Source organism: Neoarius graeffei, chromosome 3 (genome assembly GCF_027579695.1).
Source record: "Neoarius graeffei isolate fNeoGra1 chromosome 3, fNeoGra1.pri, whole genome shotgun sequence".
Lineage (NCBI taxonomy): Eukaryota > Metazoa > Chordata > Actinopteri > Siluriformes > Ariidae > Neoarius > Neoarius graeffei.
In genome coordinates this window covers 43,666,059-43,692,970 of record NC_083571.1, presented here as the reverse complement: position 1 = coordinate 43,692,970, position 26,912 = coordinate 43,666,059, and the positions used below count along the sequence as shown (strand labels likewise).

General features: G+C 41.7%; 1 protein-coding gene across 1 annotated transcript in view; it reads right to left on the bottom strand.

Moving 5' to 3' along the window:
- The window catches only part of eys (eyes shut homolog), an 877,903-nt gene that overhangs the window by 77,357 nt on the left and 773,634 nt on the right, over window positions 1–26,912 (bottom strand). The window contains 2 exon segments of the mRNA XM_060915649.1: window positions 5,658–5,878; window positions 23,501–23,609. Coding sequence (XP_060771632.1) covers window positions 5,658–5,878; window positions 23,501–23,609 — 330 coding nt within the window.

The following is a 26,912-nucleotide window of genomic DNA, read 5'->3' as shown; positions in this document are numbered from 1 at the left end:
AACTCAAAACTCAAAATAACAAATTAAAAGTGTGACATTAGCTTGCAGGTTCATTAAATTGTGTGCACTAGATCAAGAAAGTACAAAATACAACATTGTATTAGGATGTGCTGGATCAAGTGCTATTTTATAAATGGTTTCATTATGAGGGATGAAGCCATTTTGTTATATTAAACAATATTTGCAGTGATTCATATAACAATTACAACACTGTATATTGGTAACATATGAGATTGCTATTAGGTTTCAAATGTAGTCTTTTATTATCCCAGTGAGTCGCTTTCCATCTTCTTATTCATTTATCATTGTAGTAGATTTTTTTTTATTCTTCATTTTAAATTGTGTATTGCTTTTCTGTTACCCTGTATTACTGTTAACAGCAAAAGGAATAACCTTGGGTTTTTTTCCCACCCATTAAACAGTGGTCTAGACACTACGGGGGAAAATTTTAAAAAGTTGCTAACCACAGAGGTTTGAATAAAAAAATTGTAATAAGAATCATAATCTGACCTGAAGAAGTATAATTTTCCATATTGATGTAAAATTTTAAATTAAGTTAACAAATTAAGTAGCTAACACTGAATATGGTCCAATGTTTTAAATGTTTGATGTTGTGTGTTTTGTTTTCCATTAAATGTCTCTTAGGAATTCCTGGATGATGTACACTTTTTACAGTACCCACTAGTGTGGAGCAAAACAAGGTTTGTGGCTGAAACAAACAAACAAACAAAAAAAAACTGACCATAATTGACACAAAAATGCCCGGTGTCACTGTCCTAAAAGAACCATAATGCCCAGTGTAGAGTGAAATACAGTAGCTTAAAACTACACAGCATTCAGTCTACCTAAAACACAAAGTATGGATGTATATATGACACAGCACGACACAGGAGCATCAGTGCTGTATGGTAGAAGGAAAACTTCAGGCTGAGGTTCAGATCAATATCTGTTTTCAAGTAAATTCAGTTATCCACATTCCTTATCAGAAGGTGACAACCATTACTGCTGAGGTGTCTCTAAGCTACTCAACATTGTTTGATACATAATAGCAGTGCGTTTCTATTCAGCTTTTTCCAGTTTTCTTTCCATGTGCTAAAAACAAGTATTCATTTTCGCAAACTGAAGTAGTGAAAATTCAAATCATGATTATTCATGATTGAATTTTTTATTGAATTTTTGAATTACTGCTTTTGCTGTGCATCTTCTTTTTCCTGTATGTCTGCTGTGTATTTTTAGCATCTTAAGTCTATCAAAAAAAAAAAAAAATCTGAGTTCCCCACTGGGATTAACAAAGTGATCTATCTAACTTAAATTTAGTGAAGAAGAAGACACAAAGGTTGAAATACTGATCTCATGCCCCCTTTACAAAGCATTTTTCTGTGAATAGAAAATATAGTATTTTGTACTGATATATTTTAGGTACTCTGATATGTTGCTTATTTGGACACATTTACATTTATATTACATATTACTCAAATACATTTTGCCCTTCCCTGGCCAAGGACATAGCTGACCTTATAACTAACAGACTGCCTGCTTTGGCAGAAACCTGCACTTGGTTCCCTGTTCTGTTAAATTGGCCAAAGACTTCAGGGCTGTAACTGACAGTGAAGATGACCGATGTGTTACTCTACAAGGAGGAACTGAGTGGATAATGTACAGCTGTTCACATTTGGCCCCTTTTCCCCTTCCTCTTAACCAGCCAATGGATCTGTCTTACTATCGTCACACAAAGGAGTCACGTCCATGAATCAATGCCAGGCTTGTATGTTGGTGGGAGGATTTATAAAAAAGGGGCAGCTTGGGCATGGCAATAAAAATGTCATCATTCAGCAGTACTGCCGAGCATGGATGACTGTGAAGGGCTTTAATACTTGTGTGTGTGTGTGTGTGTGTGTGTGTGTGTGTGTGTGTGTGTGTGTGTGTGGGATGTAGGGCTATGAGGGCATAACAACAATGCTGCAGTAAGAGCGAGACAAAATGAGGATGGGGCGTCCAGAAGGAGGTACATGAGATAAGGGGGGTGAGGAGGAAGGGGGAGGGTGGAGATTATTTGCAAACCATCTGTTGAAAAATGGCAGGCTGCAAACATCAGCTGTGAGCTTGGAGGAAAATTGTTCCTCCTACTCACTGGTGGGTTGGAGCTATTTGGATTACAGTTAGGGCAGCAGAATGCAAAGGCAGTTATCTGCTGTCAAAAATAAGCCCTACAGCTAGTTTTCTGCTTTTAAAGCCAATGCGTGGAGACCTGTCTTAATTTCTTGAAGCTGTGTTACTGAATGCGCTTTACACATGAGTCAAAGTACAAAGCTCTTTGCTTCACTGGCTGATTTTGAATGGAGACGGAGAATTATTTCACAAAGATGCTCTTGTAATTTCCTGCATTGAATCCAGGCTGCAGTTTGAACAGAGGGATGAATACATGATAGCTGACCAATATGAAGTAGAAGCATAGACATGGGATCAAAGGGAAATATTAAGAAAAGTGTTTTGTGGTACAAAAAAAGAAAATCTTCTGGAAGTAAGCTGGGAAAATGAGGGAGCGCGTAGGATGTAAATGAGACTATTTAAATGCAAACCCAGCAGGCCAGACTTCTCCATTTGAGCTTGACCCTCTTTTTCAGGTGTCTCTCAATGGGCAATAAAATGTGAGGCTAGAAGGCAGCATACAAGCCCAGTATTGTTGGTTTAGACAAAAATCTCTCCAAGGCATGTTAAACCACAAAAGGATTCACTGTAATAGACTACATTTGGTCAAATGGCCTACATTTAGATGATTTTAAAAACTCACATCAGCAGATAGGGAAAAGCTACAAGTTTAATCAATGGCTCAAATCAGAATTTAGTGGTTCAAATCAGTGGTTCACTTGTAAAATATAAACAAATAACTGTGAGGAAAATCCATGCTGTCAACCCCCCCCCCAACAAAGTAAAAACCCAAACTAGCCAACCAACCAACCAACCAAAAAACCTCAGAAACACTTTGAACTGGACATTAATCAAACAAAATAAATAAATAGATTAAAAAAATTGCAGTGATTAAGGCCCTGTCCACATGGCAATGGATTCAGGTGAATCTGATAAAATTGTTTATCGTTTCGGCCTGGCGTCCACACGGCACCGGCGTTTTGGGTGCCCCAAAACGAAATCTTTTGAGAACGGGTTCCAGAGTGGAAAAATCTGGCAACGGCCCCTTTGCGAAGTCGTCTGGATGAGTAGAACAGATTTGTTTACGATGACGTCACAACCACATGACTGTCAGTGCTTCACGCCGGGTAGAAGTATAACGAACTTGATGCGAGTTGTCAACAAATCCTATAACTTGGTTCATGAAATGCGCTTACAAAATATTTTCACTGTGAATATTTATTGTGTAATGGTGCAAAGTGAGAGAGAGAGAGAGAGAGAGAGAGAGAGAGAGTGAGAAAATAGCCCTTAGGGCAGAGACTTTAGTCCAAACACTGCGGAAGTACTGAGTATAACCAAACCGCGCACCGCCCGTGCGCTTTCCAAAAACAAAAACAATCCCGCCAGCAAAAGTAGTAAAAAAAAAGGAGCGATCTCACCTCTTCAGATGTTGGTTTAAGTCCGACAATACATTCCTCAAAAAGGGCGTAGAAGAACAAAGTAATCCATCAACGTGTAGCATTCAATTTATTCTGGACCATTAAAGAATTCTGGAGGATATCAGAATGTTGGCGTACCGGCTTCCATCTACCCCCATTCATTCCTCTTTCCGTGTCTTTCGTTTTATGCTACTGATTAATAATCAAAACTTTGTGGCTGATGCTACAGAAGAAGGGGTTTATGCGCATGCGTCTACTTCTTCTATTGTTCTGGTGTCTCCGATGGGACCGTCTTACAGCGCACGTAGAAGTGTGGCATGTGTATTGCATCGTTTTCAGCAAGCGTTGCGTTGCCATATGAACCTGATATTTTACTGATCCGTTGCCCATGTGGACGCGATATTTAAAAAAAAAAAATCTCGTTGCCGTTGTCGTGTGGATGTAGCCTAAAACCTTAATCATCTTCTGAAAGCCTTAAATGATTAAAAGAGAGTTCCCTCGACAGTAATGATACTGCTAATGTTAGTTTGAACTCAATTATATTGACTCAAATCATAGTTTTTAAACATCTGTCTATGTGATGTTGAATCGGTCTGTATTGGTGCAAAACATCAAATTATAGAAAAATTTTGAAACCCTATTTTTTGTCTCAACTAAAATCTGAAAATGTGTTTATCAAAAGAGACTTGCTTTTTACAAAAGTAAACAAAATTATAAGCCTTCACAAAAAATGGCCACAATCAAATGATTGCTTGAGGTTAACATGGTCACACATCCACACCTTTGTTAGCATACATCAGTAATGCAATCAAGCCTGTGATTACAGTCATTTTCAACTCAAGCATGTCTGCCAACTGACGCACGCACACACACACATGCACACACACAAAATCTGTGAATATGTTTCCAACTTTACCACAGTTCAACCCAAGCATGAAACAGAACTTGATTAAATTATGTAAATGAGCAATATTACCCAGTTTATCCCAGAAAAGGTACATGGACATTGATCTTTTTATGTAAATAGATAACTGATGGGGGTGGCATGGTGGTGTAGTGGTTAGCACTGTTGCCTCACAGCAAGAAGGTCCTGGGTTTGAGGCCGGCGAGGGCCTTTTTGTGTGGAGTTTGCATGTTCTCCCCCTGTCTGCGTGGGTTTCGTCTGGGTGCTCCGGTTTCCCCCACAGTCCAAAGACATGCAGGTTAGGTTAACTGGTGACTCTAAATTGACCGTAGGTGTGAATGTAAGTGTGAATGGTTGTCTGTGTCTATGTGTCAGCCCTGTGATGACCTGGCGACTTGTCCAGGGTGTACCCCACCTCTCGCCCATAGTCAGCTGGGATAGGCTCCAGCCTGCCTGTGACCCTGTAGAACAGGATAAGTGGCTACAGATGATGGATGGATAACTAATGGCAATTTATTCTTCAAAAACTGATTTATGGGAAGAGTGAGTCAGAGTGTTTAAAACAAACAACAGAAACTAATGTACTAATGCAACTATACAAAGAAGAAGACAAATAATAATAAACAAATAATGCACAGATGTTTCCAACATCAGCTATTCAAGCTGTTCTAAAAAAATGAGATACTGGATAAAGTCATGTTCCTGCCATTTACTCTCCTAAGCCTTAAATCTACTTTCAAATGTCAGCTGATGAGCCAGTACTATTTACAGCATTATTTGATTAGATGCTACTGAATATCTTGTATTTAAACAGATTTTGCAATATTCAGTATATATGTGTGTGGCATGAATTATGAATTAAACATGAAGGTCATTGCTGTGATGAAATATACAACACTCTACTCCAAAGAGGAAAACCTAGTATATATTCAGCTCGACAATGCAGAGGTAGGAGCTACCGCTGGAGCTTGTACACAGTGCTGGCATATCTTTTTTTTTACCCTCATGACTACCTGACAGTTTTGAATCCTTTATCAATTAATTAGCAGTAAAGTATGCCTGAGAGAGAGAGAGAGAGAGAGAGCGATGGAAACACTGCTAAGTAACATGGGACAGACTGCACTGTTTAATAGTCTAAAGAAGGACTGGGGACCATTCAAAGAAATAAATGAACAGTGGTTGAATACCTGATGCAGGTGCCACCATTTTGGCATGGTTGGTGCTGACACACTGGTGTATCACAGTTCTGGAGGTTTCGGCCTTCACGAGCCTCTCTCATTATATGCAGTTCTTTAAAGTTCACCTGAAGCTCCATGATGCAGCCCACAAAACCAAAGACACTGTCACTGATGCCATACAGCTTGGAAAGAAATGGAACACCACCCAGGAAAGTGGGTCCAAACACAACCTGAGTAAAAAAAAAAAAATCAAGAACAAAAAACAAAACAACAACAACAAAAAATCATTAATTACAAATTGTATAGCATAGTCATAAAACTGAGTTTTTCACAATACAGAACCATGACACAATTTGATGTTTTAGAAAAATCAAATACTGATGCTAATCTTTTTTTTTGTAAATAATTTAAAAATAATTTGTAATTTATACTACCAAGAAATTAGGACTAAACACATTTTCCCTTAAGTCTTATACTAAAAATTATCCACAGCTAATTAATAGGGGTCAGTAAACCCAATGAGACTGAGCAAACTACAAACATGGACACTCCAGACTACAACTCCCAGAACACACAGCGCCTTCTGTCTCCTGCCTACTGAATCACAGCTGGCTCTCATTTCCTCAATCACCTGTCCCTCCATATAAGCGCCATTCACAAACACACCATTGTGAAGTATTGTCCTGATTATCTGGTTTGTACCAAGCCTTGTATTGGTCTGACTGCTGCTTTGGGTGGCACGGTGGTGTAAGTGGTTAATATGGTCACCTTGCAGTAAGAAGGTTCTGGGTTTGAACCCAGCAGCTGGTGAGGACCTTTCTGTGTGGAGTTTGCATGTTCTCCCCATGTCTGTGTGGGTTTGCTCCAGTTTCCCCCACGGTTCAAAGACATGCGGTTAAGTTAATATGGGACGGCCTTGGGCTGAGGTGCCCTTGAGCGAGGCATCTAACTCCCAACTGTTCCCTGGGCGCTGTTAGTGTGGCTGCCCACTGCTCTGGGTGTGTGTGTGTTCATTGCTTGTGTGTGTGTTCACTGCTTCAGATGGGTTAAATGCAAAGAGGAAATTTCACAAGTGTGTGATGAATAAAGTTGTGCTTTCTTTCTTAGATTTCTGACCCTTGCTATTTCCTCCTCATTTTCTCACTCTTTGTCTCTCTTCTACATTACGTTGTTTGCCGATCGCCCAACCCTCGCTAGTTTACCAACACTGATTCCAGTCCCTCGACTTGACTTTATTGACGTTCTGCAATCTGTCTTCCTCCATGCATACATCTGTAAGTGCCTGCATTTTCACAATAGGCATGTAATGATATATCTTGTGACAAATTTTGATGCAAATTTATGAAGATCCAAATAAATGAAATAAAAGACAAATCATGGTTATCAGGCTGCATAATATCTTAGTTTTTCCTTGCTGAAATTGTTGTTTAGACAACAGATGCCAAAATCATGTACAATAGTGGGAATGCACGACTTCACCTAGGCAGAACTAACATAGCTTTACTGCTATGAAAATACACACACACATGAAACAGATCTAAAATGGGAAAGGGCTATTGTGTAATTGTCTGTATTAATAGATTTTTACAAGAAATTGGAGCTCTCTTTTTACAGACTGCTGAAAGCTAAAGAAAAGAGAAACAAATGGTGGTAGTGCAAATGTTCATAAAAGTTTAAGAAAAAGCATGTTCTTAACTTTTTTTTCATTTTTAATAAAATTAATATTTTAGTTAATAGTTGTAATAACTAGCGCTGTCGCCTCACAGCAAGAAGGTCCTGGGTTCAAGCCCCGGGGCCGGTGAGGGCCTTTCTGTGCGGAGTTTGCATGTTCTCCCCGTGTCCGCGTGGGTTTCCTCCGGGTGCTCTGGTTTCCCCCACAGTCCAAAGACATGCAGGTTAGGTTAACTGGTGACTCTAAATTGACCATAGGTGTGAATGTGAGTGTGAATGGTTGTCTGTGTCTATGTGTCAGCCCTGTGATGACCTGGCGACTTGTCCAGGGTGTACCCCGCCTTTCGCCCGTAGTCAGCTGGGATAGGCTCCAGCTTGCCTGCGACCCTGTAGAAGGATAAAGCGGCTAGAGATAATGAGATGAGATGAGTTGTAATAACTCTCTAACTTGTGGGAAACAGAGGAACCAGAAGCAGGCTTCAGAACAGGTGTGTTCTTTTTATTTGTCACTTTTCAGTGACAACTAACACGCATACATAAACACACACATGGGGTGACACAGCTTTCTCTCTCATTCCTGGCTGTCTGCAAGACACACAGAAACACAGGTTAATAGACAGTCAGTAATTCGACACAGGTGCATCTCATCACATGTTACCCGCTGGTTCAACTTGCCTCCTTGCTGGTCACAGCCGACGCTCAACCACACCCCCGCTGGCACATACCCCCACCACCTAACTCAGGCTGGGGAGCTGTCTGGCCTGCAGCTGATTACTACCCCTCAGTGGGAGAGGTAATCCGTTACTATCATCCGTGCCCCTGGCCTGTGGACCACCTCGAATTTAAAGGGTTGAAGAGCCAGATACCAATGAGTGATCCGCGCACTGGTATCCTTCATGCAGTGGAGCCACTGGAGCAGGGCATGGTTGGAACAGAGGATGAATGGGCATTTTAGCAGGTAGTACCAGAGAGTGATGTCCACCCACTTAATGGCCAGACACTCCTTTTCTATGGTGCTGTACTCTGACTCTCGTATGGTGAGCTTGTGGCTGATATACAGCACTGGATGCTCCTCCTTCTCCACCACCTGGAACAAAATGGCCCCCAGCCCTCTGTCCGATGTGTCAGTCTGTAAAACAAAAGGGAAAGAAATGTCAGGAGAATGCAACAACGGGCCCCCCCACAAAATCACTTTTACTTGAGCAAAAGCCCGTTCACACAGCTCCATCCACTGGACTGGATCTGGTGCCCCCTTTTTAGTGAGGTCAGCCAGTGGGCTGGTGACATCCAAAAAGTTAGGCACAAACTGCCTATAATAGCCAGCCAGCCCCAGGAACTGCCTCACCCCCTTTTTGATCTTAAGTCTTGGGCAGGTTGCAATCGCTGCAGTCTTATCAATTTGGGGATGCACCTGCCCATGATGCAAGTGGAAGCCCAGATACCATACTTCCACCCATCCAAATGCACACTTCTTTGGGTTTGCTGTGAGCCCAGCATGCCTCAGTGACCTCAGGACTGCCCAAAGATGCTGTAAATGCCACTCCCGATCATTACTGTAAATGATTGTGGTGGCCTACTTGGATGACATATGCATTGTGGGGACAGAGAATTTGGTCCATCAGATGCTGAAACATCGCTGGAGCCCCAGACAACCTGAAAGGAAGGGTGACAAATCGGTGTAAGCCAAACGGAGTGGAAAAGGCCGTTTTCTCATGGGATAATAGAGTCAAGGGGATCTGCCAATATCCCTTTATTAAATCCAGTGTCAAGTAAAAGCGAGTGGTATCTAACGAATCGAGCAGTTCATCAATGTGAGGTATTGACTATGCATCAAATTTAGACACCGCGTTGACTTTTCTATAGTCCATGCAGAACCGTACTGTTCCATTGGTCTTGGGAACCAAGACCATTGTGCTGCTGCAGTCACTGTGTGACTCCTCAATTTCTCCCATCTTAAGCATAGCCTGGAGTTCATCCTGAACCACATTTTTCTTGTGCTTGGGGAACTGATACAGGCGGCTGCGCACCACCACCCCTGGGGGAATCTCAATGTGGTGTTCTATGAGGTCAATGTGCCCAGGGAGGGATGAGAACACATCAGAGAATTCCTCCTGCAACCTAATAACCTGTGCTCTTTGGGACGGCAAAAGGTGGTCTCCACAGGGGACCGGGGTGAATTGGGCCACATTTTTTAGGGTGTTTTCACACTTGGTCCCTTTCAGTCATCTAACTGAACTCAGATCGATGACTCAGCATTTTTTACGCATATGTGAACACTCCAACCGTACCCAGACCCCTTTAAAGTGAACCAAACTGAGACCACCTCAGGAGGTGGTCTCAGTACGGTTCGCTAAAAATCAACGGTACGGTTCGCCTAATCTGCGCATTGTGAACAAAAAGCGCACCGGGCTCACTTCGCCTTTTTCACTGTAGTTTAACCTTCTTCGTTTGCCATAGTTGGTCACGTGACTGTAGCAGGGAAACTCAACCTCCTTTTGGAACTTACCACAGCCGCTGGAATAAATTTATTTTCCTTAATCCGCACTATTTTGATCAAAGAATACAGCAGGGCAAGCATGGCAGCAGACATTTTGATTCAAGAGAAAATTACCCAGAATTCCATGCACTGGGGGTCTGAGGGCTCTAGAGGACCTGGTGTGAACAGAAAGAGGACTGAAGCCCCATCAAAGCTTAACTGGACCAGAAAGAGAACCCAGTCCTCTTTGTAATAAATTCACAGTGTGAACACAAAAAGAACTGAGTTCTTTTTCTTTTGGTCCACTTAAAGAGGACTGAGTCTGGTTCCTTTAAAGGGGACCAGGTGTGAAAACACCCTTAGACTTACCTCCGGTCCCAGCTCTGCCCTCTCTAGAACTACCATCTCCAGAGCCCCAGGAACCTCCTCTCTCCATGGTTTCAGGAGATTGAGATGGTAAATTTGATGTGTCAGCCCTATCTGACTATTTCACCTCATAGTCTACCTTCCCAATTTGCTGTGTAACCTCAAAGGGCCCTTGCCACTTGGTGAGCCATTTTGAACTTGAGATGGGCAGTAAAATGAAGACTTTATCTCCTGGTGCAAATTCCCTTAGCCATGCCCCTCTGTTATACATACGAGCTTGATCTTGGGCCTGTAGCAAATTCTCCTGGGTTATGTGGCTCAGTGTGTGGAGTTTTGCTTTCAGGTCAAGAACATATTGGATTTCATCTTTCCTTTGAAAAGGCCCCTCCTCCCAATTTTCTCTAATGATGTCTAAGACACCATGGGGCTTGAGCCCATGCAGCAATTAAAATGGGGAAAACCTGGTGGAGGCTTTTGGGACCTCACACACTGCAAACAGAGGGTCTGTCCCAGTTTTTAGCATCCCTGTGAATGAACGTATGAATCACGTCCTTAAGTGTTTGGTTAAATAATTTGACCAGCTGATCTGTTTGTGGATGATAAACACTAGTATGAATCAATTTAATCCCCAGTAATTCATACAATTCTCGCAGTATGCATGACATAAAGGTAGTGCCTTGATCAGTCAGGATTTCTTTTGGAATCCCGACTTGGGAGATAATGTGAAAAAGTGCCTCTGCAACACTATGTGCTAAGATATCGTGAAGAGGCACTGCTTCCGGATATCATGTTGCATAATGCACTATGATGAACACAAAGCGATACCCATGTGCAGATCAATCTACTGGTCCAATGAGATCCATGCCAATTCTTTTGAAGGGGATCTCCATCAATGGCAATGGGTGCAGTGGTGCTTTTGGTCAGGCCACTGGATTTACCAGCTGACATTTGCAACATGCTGCACACCACCTGCGGACATCGGTGCGAATCCCTGGCCAATATAAACAGGTCATGAGACAATTTAGTGTTTTATCCTGCCCCAAATGCCCAGCCATAGAATTATGATGAGCCTCATGGAATAGAAGTTCCCTACGGCTCTTCAGGACCAACAACTGTGTCATCATTTGAGCATCTGTCCTGTGTCACTCAAGATAGCCTATCCTTGATAATACAAAAGTATGGGAAGGAAAGCACAATGTTAGGCTGAAGGATCTGGCCATCAATTACTTTCACTTGCTCAAAAGCATGTCTCAGAGACTCATCACATGTCTGCTCCAATGGGAAGTCCCCTAAGGGATTCCCCAGAGAGGGAGGAGGGCTCTCCCCACTCTCTGTGTCCTCATAATGTGGAGCTGATGTGGGCGGCCCTGGGACTGCCTCCCCAGCTAACGTTGCGGCGGGATTCTCCTGTGACATACTACTGCAGGACCCACCCACTACTATCTGTTTAACATTTTAAACCCTGGCCAATCAGTTCCCAGGATCAGATGGTGGATGAGGCTTGGACTAACTGCCACCTCCACACTATGCTGTTCTCCCTGGAAATGAATAGTGACGGGCATGAGCGGATATTTGTGTATATCACCATGCACACACTTAACCTTCACCAATCATGCATTTCCCAGTGACCTGCACTGAATCAGGCTTTGATGTATGGAGGTCTGATTACAACCAGAATCCACCAAAGCATGATGTGTACCCCATTGAATACTCACAACTATCCTGTACTCCCCTGCTCAATCAGGGGAAGCCTGTGCTTCATCGGAGATGCGAATCAGTAGCCCCGCCTCCTTGTGGAAGTGCTGATTCCCTGCCTTCCCTCTGCACCTACAGACCTGCCTGGGCTTGCTCTCAGTTCTGGTGGGCATGGATGAGTTCACCTGCGGAGAGAGGGTTAATGGTGGCACAGACACAGAAGGAGAAGGGAGAGTAGAAACACGAGGACAGACATGAGTGTGGGGAGTGGGTTTCAGGGGAATTATTTCCATGGGGTGGGGTAGAGGAGGGGCAAGGAGAGAGAGGGGAGAAGGAGAAAGCGAAAGTGAGTGAGAGAGAGTGCAGAGAAGTTGTAGCAACACCTGCTTCCTGAAATGCCATCAGATGGTCCTCAGGCAGCTGGGCTGCCTCCTCCAGTGACATCATTTGGTGACATTGGATCTATGCTGATGTCTTGCTTGGCAGCTGGGTGATGAACTGCTTGATGTTGGACTTGATGTCACACTCGCTGGCCAGCAGCCACTGTAGGCAGGCATCTTGGAGCACAAACAGCTGACCCACTTCGCCATATGCTAGTGAGCTGAAGTGCTGGCACTGCTCTTCTGGGCAGGCCAACCCCCTGTAGGATGGCTTACTTCAGGTGGGGGTACTCCAGCATATTGGTGACCAGGAGCTGGTGGGCTTCCCCCAGCAGGAGTGGCAATAGGTGAGCCACCCACTGTGAAGTTGGCCATGAGCTCGTGTCAGCAACATGCTTGAACAGCTTAAGGAAGATGTTGGGGTCATCCTGCAACCCCATCTTGACCAGCTGGATGGGCACGCTGACCACAGGAACAACAGCTGGAGCACTCATGGACTGGATCCAGCTCCAAATCTAAATTTACCTGCTGGTTCAACCTAGCCTGGGCCCGCCCATCCTAAGTGTGACGCAACACGAGGGCCTGTTGCAAGCTTAGTCTGGCAAAGCAAGCTATCTCCAGCTCTTCCAAGCTCCCGAAAAATCGAGAGCCAATCAACTTTGAGCATCTCCAATGGCCCTGGGTAGAGGTGTGTTCAAGGCAGTGACATAGTAGAACTGCGACCGGAAGCCATAGATTGTTTACAGAATCTATACCGGAAGCACTTCATTCACTAGAAACATTACGAACATGGAGCAGCAGCAAGCCTTTGACACAGCGGTAGATGCTGTATTGAAAGCATTCAATGTGAAGTTCTCATTGAAAACGGAGCAAAGAGCAGCCCTGAAGGTATTTATCTTCTTCCTGTTACTCAAGCAGTTTCGGTCGCGTCACATATATCAGAGGAAAGAGTGATGTGATTGGTTTAAGCTTCGTCACAGCCTTTTCTGGCTTCGACCAGTAGAAAACTGAGGCATTTCAGGGAGGTGGGTCAACCACGCCTTTGGGAAACGGTTGGGCTTAATATCTTTGCCAGACCAAATGCTCGCAGAGCTTTGAAGTCGCGTTAGCCAGACTAGGTTCAACCTGCCTTCTCACTGTTCACAGCCAACACTTGAACATGCCCCCGCTACCACAATAGGCTATTGGAGCCGAGCTTTATACTGAGGAAAAAAATGCATCAACCTGATTTTTGATGGCTTGACTGTATGATGTCCATACATACGTGTACCACCACAGGGTACCCAATCGTAAGTGCAAGGCAACATATCTCAACACTTGACCACCAGAGAATTTGTATTTTTATTTACATCAAATAGATGTAAATATCTACCTTCCATCCTCACTGCAAAACACACACAAACACAACACTAACTACCAACAGGTGTACTGACTTTGCCACTCACTTTCCCTGGCCTCACCCTCCATTCACAAACTGATGCTTGGCCACACCCCCACTGCCAGGTATCCCCACCGCCCGACTTAGACTGGGGAGCCATCTGGCCTGCAGCAGACTCCCCCCTGATGGGACAGGAAGTCCGCCACCACCATCTGCTACCCTGGCCTGTGGACCAACTTGAATTTAAATGGCTGGAGGGCGAGATACCAACAGGTGATCTGTGCATTGGCACCCTTCATGCAGTGGAGCCACTGGAGGGGCGCATGGTCCGAACAGAGGGTGAAAGAAGGTACTCCTCCTCAGTGGTGCTGTACTTATTTTCATGCATTGAGAGCTTGCGACTGATGTACAGCACTAGACATTTCTCACCCTCCACCTTCTGGGACAAAATGGCCCCCAGCCCTCTGTCCAGTGTGTTCATATGCAAAATAAAAGGGAGAGAGAAGTCAGGGGAGTGTAGAAGTGGCCCCCCAAAACAGTGCAGCTTTTACCTTGGCAAAAACCTGTTGGCACTGCTCTATCCACTGGACCGGTAATGTCCGAATAATTAGGTATGAACCTGTGATAGTAACCAGCCAGCCCTAGGAACTGTCTCACCCCCTTTTTGGTCTTGGGCCTCCGGCAGGCTGCAATCACTGCAGTCTTGTCAATTTGGGGACGCACCTGCCTGTGACCCAAGTGGAAACTCGGATACTGTATTTCTACCCACCCAATCACACACCTTTTCAGGTTAGCTGTGAGACAGACCCACCCACCTCAGCAACTCTAGGACTGCCCTAAGGTGGTCTAGGTGCCATGTCCAATCGTTGCTATATATAATAATGTCATTGAGGTAGGCACCACATAGGTGGCATGGGGGTGGAGGACTCATCAGTGCAAAGCATTGGGTACAAATTTAGACACTGCACTGACTTTTCTGTAGTCCACACAGAACTGGACTGACCCATTGGTCTTGGGAACCAGGACCACCAGCCTGCTCCAGTCACTGTGGGACTCCTCAATTATGCCCATTTCAAGCATGGCCTTGAGTTCATCCCGAACCACTTTTTTTTTGTGTTCGGGTAAGTGGTATGGGTGTCTACGCACCACCACCCTTGGGGGCATTTCAGTGTGGTGTTCTCTGAGGTAAGTGTGGCTGGGAAGGGGTGAGAACACATCAGAAAATTCCTTTTGCAACTTGACAACCTCCATGAGTTGGGGAAGTGAGAGGTGGTCTTCACAAAGGACTGGAGCAGTTTTAGTTGTTACTTTTGTTTTTACTTCCAGCCCCAGCTCTGCCTTCTCCAGAATTACCAACACCAATGCCATGGGGACCCCCTCATTCCAATGTTTTAAAAGGTTGAGGTGGTATAGTTGTAGTGCCCCACCCCATCCATTTGCCTCACCTCACTGTGTGAAGGTGTGGAGCTTTGCGCGCAGGTCGAGAATGTATTGAATTTCATTTTTACTAGTTGAAGGTCCTGCCTCCCAGTTTTCCCACAGCATGTCCAAAAGGCTGCACCCATATAAAAATTCTAATGGGGAAAATCCCGTGGAGGCTTGCAGGACCTCTCGTACTGTGAATAACAGGGGCTCAAGCCATTTATCCCAATTACATGCACCTTCGCTTCCAAACTTCCGAATTAAAATTTTAAGTGTCTGATTGAATTGGTCTACCAAGTCATCTGTTTTGGGGTGATAGATGCTAGTGCAGATCGACTTAACCCCCAATAACCCATACAGTTCGCAAAGTGTGTGTGACATAAACATAGTGCCTTGGTCAGTCATGATTTCTTTGGGAATCCCGACTTTGGAGATAACACGGAAGAGTTCCTCTGCAATACTGCATGCTGAAATGTTGCAGAGAGGCACCATTTCCAGACATCATGTTGCATAGCCCACCAGGACTAAAATAAAGTGATATCCCCATGCTGACTGATCTAATGGCCTGACAAGATCCATGCCATATCACTTGAAGGGGGTCTCAATTAGAGGTAGAGGGCACAAAGGTGCTTTTGGGGTGGTCACTGGATTTACTAGTTGGCATTCGTGGCATGCCGCACATTACCAACGGACATCCCTGTGAATCCCTGGCCAATAGAACCAGGCCATTATTCAGGCTAATGTTTTATCCTATCCATGTCTGGCCATCAGATTAAAGTGAGCTGCATGGAATACGAGTTCCCTACGGCTCTTTGGGGTTAACAACTGGGTTATCTGTTCCCTGGTTTGAGTGTCCTGCGTCACTTGGTACAGCCTATCTTTTTAATAATAGTGAAGTATGGGAAGGAAGGTGTCACATTTGACTGGAGGGGTTGACTGTCGATTACTCTCACTTGGTCAAATGCATGACGTAGAGTCTTGTCTCATGTCTGTTCTAATGGGAAATCCTCAAAGGAATACATGAGAGAGGGAGGAGGGGCAAGCTGCTCCTCACTTCTCATATTGCCCTGATTACTGACGTAGACGGCTCTGAGACAGCTTCTCCAGTCAGTGCCACACTGGGATCCCCCTGTAATGAATTACCGTAGGACCCACTCATTACTACATGCTCCATTAAGCCTGGCCAATCAGTTCCCAAAATCAGTGGGTGGGTGAGACACAGGTTAACTGCTGCTTTTACACTATGCTTTCCCCCGAAATAGAATATGGATGGACACTAGTGGATATTCGTGAACATCCCAGTGCACACACACAACCTTCACCATTTGTGCTCTCCCCAGCGCCTCACCTTGCACCAGACTTTGGTGGATTGAGGTCTGATTCCAACTGGAATCCACCAACATGTGATGCGTATCCTCTTGAACACCCACTGTTATACAATACGCTCCAGCCCGATTGAGGATGATCTCTGGTGTGTTGGGGATCCGGACCACAGCTCCCACCTCCATTGCAGAGCACTGGCCCTGGAGATGCCTGGGCTCCCTGCAGCTCCAGCATATTGGCCCAGGCTTCACCTGTGCACTGGCGATATGGGAGTCATTTGTCTGGGGGAGAGAAGACACAGACACAAGGGGAAGATGGGAGGGGAGACACCACAGGTGCGGCGGGCTGACTGGGGGGGAGCTGGCCCCTGCCTCTGCAGTGGGGGAATGGGGTGGGAACAGGAAGAGGAGAGCGGGGAGGAAGGAGGAGGAGAGGGACAGAGGAAAAGAGAAGAGGTGGAATGTCTACCTGCCACCAGAACCACTGCCAAATGGTCCTCTGCCAACTCAATGGCTTGATCCAACTATGCCAGCCAGTGGCACTGGACCCACTCCACTGTTCCTTCTGCAAGCTGGGCGATGAACTGCTCCAGTGTCACCAGGTAGATGATCCCCTCAGTGTCACAGTTCTCTGCCCTCAGCCACCGCCAGCAGACGTCCCATAGCTGTTGGCCGAATGTGAATGGCCGACTGACTTCCTCCAACATCAGCATATGGAAGCATTGGTGGTGTTGATCTGGAGAGTGGCTGACATGCTGCAGGATGGCTTGCTTCAAGTCAGCATAGACAAGCCAACTGTTGGCGGGGAGCTGTTGCGTGATGAGCTGCGCCTCCCCAGTCAGCAGTGGGAGTAGACACACCGCATGTTGCTCAACTGGCCACCCCCATGCTTTGGCAGCTTGCTCAAAGAGGACAGTGAACACCTCCGGATCGTCGTGTGGCCCCATCTTTGTTAGGGTGATGCGGGGTGGGTCCACTGTCGTGGCAGTCGAGGACCCCACCGATGCAAGCAGGTGCCGGACTGCCTGGTGATCTTCCTGCTGGGCCAGCAGCAAGGCTTCAAATTGTTGCCCCTGCTCCTTCCGGAGGGCAATCAGTGCTTGGTGCCGGCTCTGTTGGGCAGTAGCGAGGACATGAATCAGGTCTTTCAGCATGGAGGACTCCATGGGGAGGGGTTCCTTTCAGTACCCCGGGTTTCGGCATCACTATAATGAAGCCCTGATGCGAGTGGAATACTGAAGCACGGCAGGCAGGGAATGATGTTAACACAGACTTTATTTTCTATTTAGTGCTTGCTTTTCAGCTTTACTAATCTCGTTCATTCACTCTCTCTCTCTCACTCACTCACTCACTCACTCACTCACTCACTCTCTCTCTCTCACACACACACACACACACACACACACACACGTGCTCTGGTCACGAGAGATCCTCTCTTGTTGCCCTCTCCCTCCTTTTCTACCTTCCAACCTCACTGCAAAACACAGACACAACATTAACTGCCAACAGGTGTACTGACTTTGCCACGCGCTTTCCCTGGCCCCACCCTCCATTCGCAAACCAATGCTTAACCATGCCCCTACTGCCACAACATTCCATGGAAAATATAAAACTAGTTAAAACCATTTTATTAGTCTGCTAGCTTGTTGGACAGTTGACAGTTTCTGTCATGTAAGGGCAAGAGATGGATGCAAGTGCAGGAGCAGTTTTATTGAAAGCATGCTAGCAAACAGATATAAAATGTAAAAAAAAAGGCAGAGTCAAAAAACAGGCAGTGGTCAAGTGAGGCACAGACAGAATATCAGAGGTAATACAATACTTACAGTCCAAAAACACAAACAGGGTCAAAACCAGAAAAGCGATAACATCAGAGGCAGGGTACAGAGTGTATACTTCAGAAAGTCTATGTGTTACTGAGAGTTCTTATATGTACGGTATGCACTGTGATTACACTCTAATCAGGAACAAGTGCATAGTAATTAGTCCTAATGGTGCTGTATGCTCCTGAGTGCCAACAAGTGTGGACGTAACAGATGTAACCAGACACCTTTTTGATATATCAAGTTTGATCATGATATTTGATCATAACTATATAGTAATGATATAAAGTGAAACTTTATGCTGTCCAACCAGCAGAGTCACACCATAAAAATGTTGTGGTGTTGTTTCTGGTGCATGGTATGTGGTGTCAAAGAAAAGAATAAATATGTATTCGTAACTGCAATGCATATCTCATTATTGGCATCACTGTCACAAGACAATGCAGGAATTTACTGATGTGAAATAAACTACACAATTCGATGGTTCATGTGCTATATTATTATTATTATTATTATTATTATTATTATTATTCAGGTTGATTTTGTGCCCTTGCAAATATTTTGCTCAAACACTCATCAGGAGCTCTGCTTTTAGGCACTGCCTAAATATCTATATTATTTTACTCTAAGCTTTATAAATATGGGTAAAAACAATTTTTTTTGTATTTAACAAAAGGAATATTGAAGTTGATAAAGAATATGAAAATAAATGTTGCATTTTTTTGGTAATAAAAAGTTCATTTAATTTTCCCCCAAAAAATAACATGGGGAAATTGATTCATGAACATAATATTGTGAACTGAACTGAATTGTGAATTGGGTGAATCATTACATGCCTACTAATTAACTTAAAGTAAAACATTTACAATAAGACTACAGTAAATGTACAGCTAACATACAGATCACTTTGGTGATTATACAATTTAAAAGATAAAATATATTTATGCTTCAGAGCACTATAAAAGAACCATTAAGGCCAAGATAGCAGCACATATATTGACAATCAGCTCAGTATAATTATGGTAATGCATTAGAACAGTCAGATTTCTCCTTTTCAAAGCAGGAAACAAGGCAATCAAACACATGTGGATGTCTAGCAATGTATGCTTTCATTAGATAAGGACTAATAACACTAATGAAGATGCACAGAAGTCAAAATACATGATATGCAGTCTAGAAAAGGACGGCATCATAAATATAATCAAACTCATATTACAAAGTCTGTACTATCATAGAGTTATGTTTTGTAGAATGTCCAGGGGTGGGAAGAGATGAACTACTCTCATTACAGTACTTGAGCATATTGTTCATGGTATGAGGCTCTGATGGTAACTTTACTGCTTTACTGCAGTTTTTTTTTTTTAAATCACAGTTACAGTGTGTTTAACCCTGGGAGACTCAAAACCAATTAAAAGATAGTATGTGCAAATTTTCACATAATATAATATCTAGACGCAAACAAAACAAAGCAGTTTCCTGCTGAACAGCTACACTTCAGGTGTTAAATGTTTGTCATGCAGCAGCAATGTCTAAGACAGTGGAGTCAGATGAGCCCAATTTATTACCTATCTTCAGTTCTAAATGCTTCAAAAGGAAATAGTGTGTTCATCATCTGCAAATTATGTGAGCCAAAACCCTGTGGAGATATTGACATTTCATAACTCAACATCCAATGTGCAGAGATGTGCACAGGTATGTCATTAGCTACCTGAGTGAGCTAGACTAGCTATGAAGATATCTTTACAGTATGAAACCTCTGTATTAAAATTTAAATGGCACTTCGATGTTCAGTAATGAATGCCTGTTGTATTAAATGTATCCAAGTGCTGTTACAGCCTATAGGTAACATTCAGGGTCATGAATCTTAAACAGTGAGAATGTCATGAAAAAGTTCAATATTTTCCATCAGTTATTGAAGAAAGTGAAATTTAATATATTCTAGAGTCATTACACATAAACTAAAATATTTCAAGCATTTTTCTATTTTTAGTTTGATATTTATGGCTAACAACACAAAAAAACCCTTCAAAATATTAGAATATTTCATTTTGAGTTTGAGTAAAACAGTATAAATACCATGTATCTCTCAGTCTAGTTCAGTACACACAACCAAAATCATGGGGAAGACTGCTGACTTGACAATTGTCCAGAAGCTGATCATCGACACCCTCCACAAGGAGGATAAGCCACAGAAGGTCATTGCTGAAAAGGCTGTCTGGAAAAGGTGCACAAGCAACAGGGATGACCGCAGCCATGAGAGGATTATCAAGAAAAGTCGATTCAAGAACTTAGGAGAGCTTCACAAGGATTGGACTGAGATTGGTGTCAGTGCATCAAGAGTCACCACACACAGATATCTTCAGAAAAAGGGCTACAACTGTCGCATTCCTAATATCAAGCCACTCCTGAACCAGTGATAATGTCAGAAGCATCTTACCTGGGCTAAGGAGAGAAAGAACTGGACTATTGTTCAGTGGTCCAAAGTCCTCTTTTCAGATGAAAGTAACTTTTGCATTTCATTTGGAACTCGAGGTCCAAGAGTCTGGAGGAAGAGTGGAAAGGCACAGAATCCAAGGTGGTTGAAGCCCAGTGTGACGTTTCCGCAGTCTGTGATGATTTGGGGTGCCATGTCATCTGCTGGTGTTGGTCCACTGTGTTTTATCAAGTCCAAAGTCAATGCAGCTGTCTACCAGGAGATTTTAGAGCACTTCATGCTTCCATTTGCTGACAAGCTTTATGGAGATGCCAATTTACTTTTCCAGCAAGACTTAGCACCTGCCTACAGTGCCAAAACTATTACCAAATGGTTTGCTGACCATGATCTTACTGTGCTTGACTTGCCAGCCAACTCCCCTTACCTGAAATAGAGAATTTATGTGGTATTGTCAGGAAGATGAGAAACACCTGACCCCAAAATACAAATGAACTGAAGGCCACTATCAAAGTAACCTGGGCTTCAATACCACCTCAGCAGTGCCACAGGCTGATCGCTTCCTTGGCACACTGCACTGATGCAGTAATTCATGGTAAAGGAGCCCCAACCAAGTATTGTGTGTGTAAATGAACATACTTTTCAGAAGGTGAACATTTCTGAATTGTAAATTCTTTTTTGATTGATCTTAGGAAATATTCTAATATTTTGAGATACTGGATTTCTGATTTTCATGATCTATAAGCCATAATCAAAATTAAAACAAAAAAAAAAAAAGGCTTGAAATATTTCACTTTATGTGTAATGAATAGAGACTATCCCCTTTGGACATAATGTGTACAATTGTGCACATGAAGTTCCATAGCATTTTTCCTTGTGTCTGAAGGGGTTAAATGAAAGTTTACCTTTTTGAATTAAATTACAAAAAAATGAACTTTTTTCACAATATTCAAATTGTTTGAGATGCAGTAGTATATGAGGAATACTTGCTATACAGCTAACTATCTGTGAATTAACATGAGCTAGCTGAGAAACCTAGCAAGTTACAGAAACCCTGACATGATAAGTTAACATAAGTGTTCAAATTATTATTCCTCTGATTTAGAACATTTTTGGATTTGTTGTCAGTTGTAAACATATAAAAATATTTGTATAGTATTTACTCAAGTACATTTTTACCAAGTATCTAATTAAGACTTTTATTCAAATGAATTATTACGACAGTAGCAGTGCTTTTACTGAAGTCAGTGTGTGTTGTTTTCTTTCCACCACTGCTGAGAATGTTAGTTCAAATGAAATCAAATGTTATTGATCACACACACACACACACACACACACACACACACACACACACACACACACACACAGTCTGACATGCAGTGAAATGCCTTTTATGACTGTCTGAAATGTCAAGTATAAGTTATCAAAAACATTGGGTATGTGAATTTTCAAAACACATCAAATCAGTTTATAAAGTCACAAAGAAGTTTAAAAATAGGTGTCCAGATAGCTCTGCACATAGATCATAACAAACCTGTGATACTAACTGATGAATAAATGTGATCATTTGAATGAAGTTTCAGTTAAACAAATTCTATTAAAAATGCTTAAAAACAGTCCAGTGAATCTGGAATTTATGGCATGGTCGCTGTTTAGAAAAATAAATGAGTATGAGAAAGGTGAATACTATTTATGGGAAGACCTCGAGCGCAGAGTGTAAAGTGTATTTCCATATCACTGACTCTTCAGACAAGTGTATTTTCCACTTGAAAATTTTCTCTTCCTTTTAAAATTATCCAATAACATGCAGCACACAGTTCAGGAACAAGAAGACCTCATTCCAGAAAGAAGCAAAGCTCTTCTGAAGCCAAGCTTGATAATACATTGTTCTGTATTTGCATTATTTTCCACTTCCTGCATTGCCATTTGAAGGCATACAGCAGTTTAATCATTTGCTGAGCATAGAAGTTTTGGCTGTTGAAATTTTACTCAGTGGAAAGCAATATCCTCACCAAATTAAATAAGCACACAATTCAACAAACACATCCAACTAAGTCAGCACAAAGCTACTCACAGTTTCTTCATTTGGGAAAAAAAAGTACAAATATCCAGTCCATAAAGCACTGATATTTGTTTGTTCTACACTAAATGAAAGGAGCGATAATTGGGCAGATTTTTAAAAAAAAACTAAAGTCCAGCAAAGTTCTTGTTTTGGTTTGATATCAAATGATGAAATCCTGTAGAAATCAACAATAAAGTCTGCAGATCATTATTGTACATATTTTAAAAAATGCAAACATGCATGAAATATAGATTTAATACAGATGTCATGGTTTTATATATAATGACAGTGTTATGAAGTAATTTAGCTTTGTTCTGTCAATGGTGTTAGATATAATTCAGACAATATGTGTATATTAATGCACTCGTACTAATATGTTGTCATTTTTATAGAAACCGCTCATTAACAAGGACTTGGGACAAAGCAGATGATCTGCTTATTTTAAGGCTAATAATAAACAGACAAAAATGCCGCTTGTCAGAATTACATTTGGTGACTGTCTACCATCATGCTGCATTATTTATCAAAATAAAAGATGGTACAAGAGTTTAACCTTTTTGGCGCACACCACCAGTAAACAACAAGACAACCAATGGCTATGTGGTGAATTGTGTGTGAATATCCTGAATGCACATAATTTTAACTGATGTGGTAACATTAATTCATGGTAAATATACTGTACAGGCAAGTACTTCACTCTTACCATCTGTTCAAAATGTGACATGATCATGATATCAAGCCAACAGTTGCCCTGACAATAAATGTAAAAGGCTTACTGGTTAAATACCAAATGAAGTTCATTTCAAACCAGTGATAGTATTGGATTTACCTCAGACGAGGGTTCAGATACATATTTCTGTGATCGATTAGCAGTTCCATTAGCCACAGCTATTTCAATCATGCATAACCCTCTGTCTTCGCTGACAGACAACCAATATCTGAGAGAAAGACAGAGAGCAGAGAAAAAAGAGGGGCGAGGTAGAGATATGGAAATGAAATCAGAATATATATGATTGCATGAGTGAGTGAGAAGAAGAGTGACAGCATGAGAGGGGACAAAAAAGTGAGATTGTGAGAGGAGGTGTAAAAGGGAGGGAAATCTCATTAGAACATGGAGCATTCACAATAAATCCATTTAAGCATGAAAATGATGCAGACTTGGCTGGGGGAGTGTGACCTGGTAATGGAGCTGGTGTGACTTGCTGACTCTCACTGCTTCAAAACCTCACCGTCACACTGCATCAACTCTGCATCAGAGTCAAATCATCCTCAATTACCCTTTCCCTTCCATCACTATTACATACACAACAGCATGCATATATATATATATATATATATATATATATATATATATATATATATATATATAATCACACAGTACTGTGCAAAAGTCAGGGAAAAAAAAGTTTGTATCTGAGCAGCATATTACATAAGAGACCACATTTTTGATTAAAAAAGAAAACATAATGAAGGCTATTGGGTTTTGCTGCAAAATTAAGAAGCAAGTGTGACTGTCAAAGTGTCCAAAAGAACTGTGGCTGGTTCTGTAAGGTGCTCAATAAAACCTACAGCTCATTTCCTGATAAAACTGCACTCATTGTACCTGAGAGTACTGTTGTTGTTTTTTTTTAAAGCAAAGGGTCATCTCAAACCAAAATTTGACTTTGTCTCATTTATTATGACTGACTGCTGTTTATAGGATTCTTTTTAATGTTGAAACATGTCATGTAATTATTTTTTAAACCATTTTGGTCTACATTTTTGGTATACATGTACCCACCATAACTTGTGGTGTTCCCCAGGGGTCAGTGTTAGGACCAAAGTTTTTTATACTATATATCAATGACATATGTAGTGTATCTAAAGTAATGAAGCTTGTCTTGTTTGCTGACGATACAAATATCCTCTTTTCTGGTGATAATTGAATGGAACTATTGCTGGAGATCACAACAGAAATAAGTAAATTAATAATATGGCTCAACAGTAACAAATTATCATTAAACTTGAACAAATCCAAAGTAATATTATTTGGTAACAACAAAAACAAACACACAAATATTCAAATAGATGGGGTTATTATAGAAAGAGTTAAGGAAATCAAATTTCTTGGAACAACTATTGATGAAAAACTCAGCTGGAAACCACATATAAAAAACATACAATCCAAAGTATCAAGAAGTATTGCAATATTAAACAGTTTCTAGATCACAATTCACTCTGGATTCTTTACTGTTCCCTGGTTTCACCTTACTTAAGTTACTGTGCAGAGGTATGGGGCAATAATTACAAAAATACAATACATTCATTATCCATTCTCCAAAAAAGAGCAATAAGGATTATACACAAGGCTGGTTACTGGGATCATACTGTACAAATACATTATTCTTACAGTCAGAAATACTGAAATTTGCAGATCTGGTGGACTATCAAATGGCACAAATATTATTCAAAGCAAACAATAATCAACTACCACATAATATTCAAAAACTGTTCACTGAAAGAGAAGGGAGTTATAATTTAAGGGGTTTATTTAAATTTAAAAATTACAGGGTGCGCACAACCAAGAAAAGTTTTTGTATTTCTGTTTGTGGAGTGAAGCAGTGGAACAGTTTAAATGAGGAGCTCAAGGGCTGTCCAGACATGAAGTGGTTTAAAAAGAGGTACAAAAATTTGATTTTCACAAGGTATAAGGATGAAGGGGATTAATCATAACTGGCTGTTTACGTTTTTTTTTTATTTTGTTCTTTTTTGAGTCATCGATTTGTTTTGTTTTTTATCTTGTTCTTCTCCATTGTGAGTGTGGTATTAGTAGTAAACTTATGTGTAGACATATGGATATACAGTACATATATAATTAATTATATGATATAGTCATAGAGAATTGATATCTGAATAGTTGAAGTAATAAGTAATATACAGTGTATGTATGTATGTATATATAAGGAAGCTAGATAATCAATTTATATTGACTAAAGAAGAGCAGTGGGATTAAATAAGTTTTTACTTCAGCCCACTCCTTTTTGGACATGTAAACTCAAAGCTGCTTTAGTGCATCCTTGTTTGTATTTTTGTTTTCTTTTGTTTTGATTTTGATATATTATTATTACCTATATTATTTATGGATTATTTTCTAATTTAGTGGCTTTTTACGTGTTCTTGTTGCAAATGCTGTTTTGCTTTTCTTGTTTTCTCCTTATTTATTCATTGTTTGTTTACATGTTCGAAATAAACTATCATCATCATCATCATCATCATCATCACATGCCCAAGACTTTCGCGCGCACACACACACACACACACACACACACACACACACACATATATATATATATATATATATATATATATACACACACACATATACACACAACCCCAATTCCCAAAAAGCTGGGACACTGTGTAAAACATAAGTAAAAACAGAATGTGAAGATTTGCGAATCATGGAAACCCTATATTTCACTGAAAATAGTACAAAGACAGCACATCAAATGTTGAAACTGAGAAATTTAATTGTTTTTTGAAAAATATTTGTTCATTTTGAATTTGATGTCAGCAACACATTTCAAAAAAGTTGGGACAGGGCAACAAAAGACTAAAAAAGTTGTGTAATGCTAAAAAAAAACCCCTAATTTGGTTAATTGGCAACAGGTCAGTAACATGATTGGGTATAAAAAGAGCATCCCAGAAAGGCGGAGTCTCTCAGAAGTAAAGATGGGGATGGGTTCACTGCTCTGGGGAAGACTGCGTGGGCAAACAGTGCAACAATTTAAGAATAACATTCCTCAATGTAAAATTGCAAAGAATTTGGGGATCACATCATCTATGGTACATAATATCATTAAAAGATTCAGAGAATCTGGAGAAATCTCTGTATGCAAGAGACAAGGCTGAAAACTGACACTGGATGCCTATGATCTTCAGCCCCTCAGGAGACACTGCATTAAAAGCAGACACATGTCTGTAGTGGAAATCACTGTATGGGCTCAGGAACACTTCAGAAAACCATCGTGTGTGAAAACAGTTAATTACTGCATCCACAAATGCAAGTTAAAACCAGATATAAACAATATCCAGAAACACCGCCACCTTCTCTGGGCCCGAGCTCTTTTATGATGGACTGAAGTGAAGTGGAAAATTGTCCCAAGGTCTGATGAATCAAAAGTAGAAATTCTTTTTAGAAATCATGGACACCACGTCCTCCAGGCTAAAGAGGAGAGGAACCATCCGGCTTGTTATCAGTG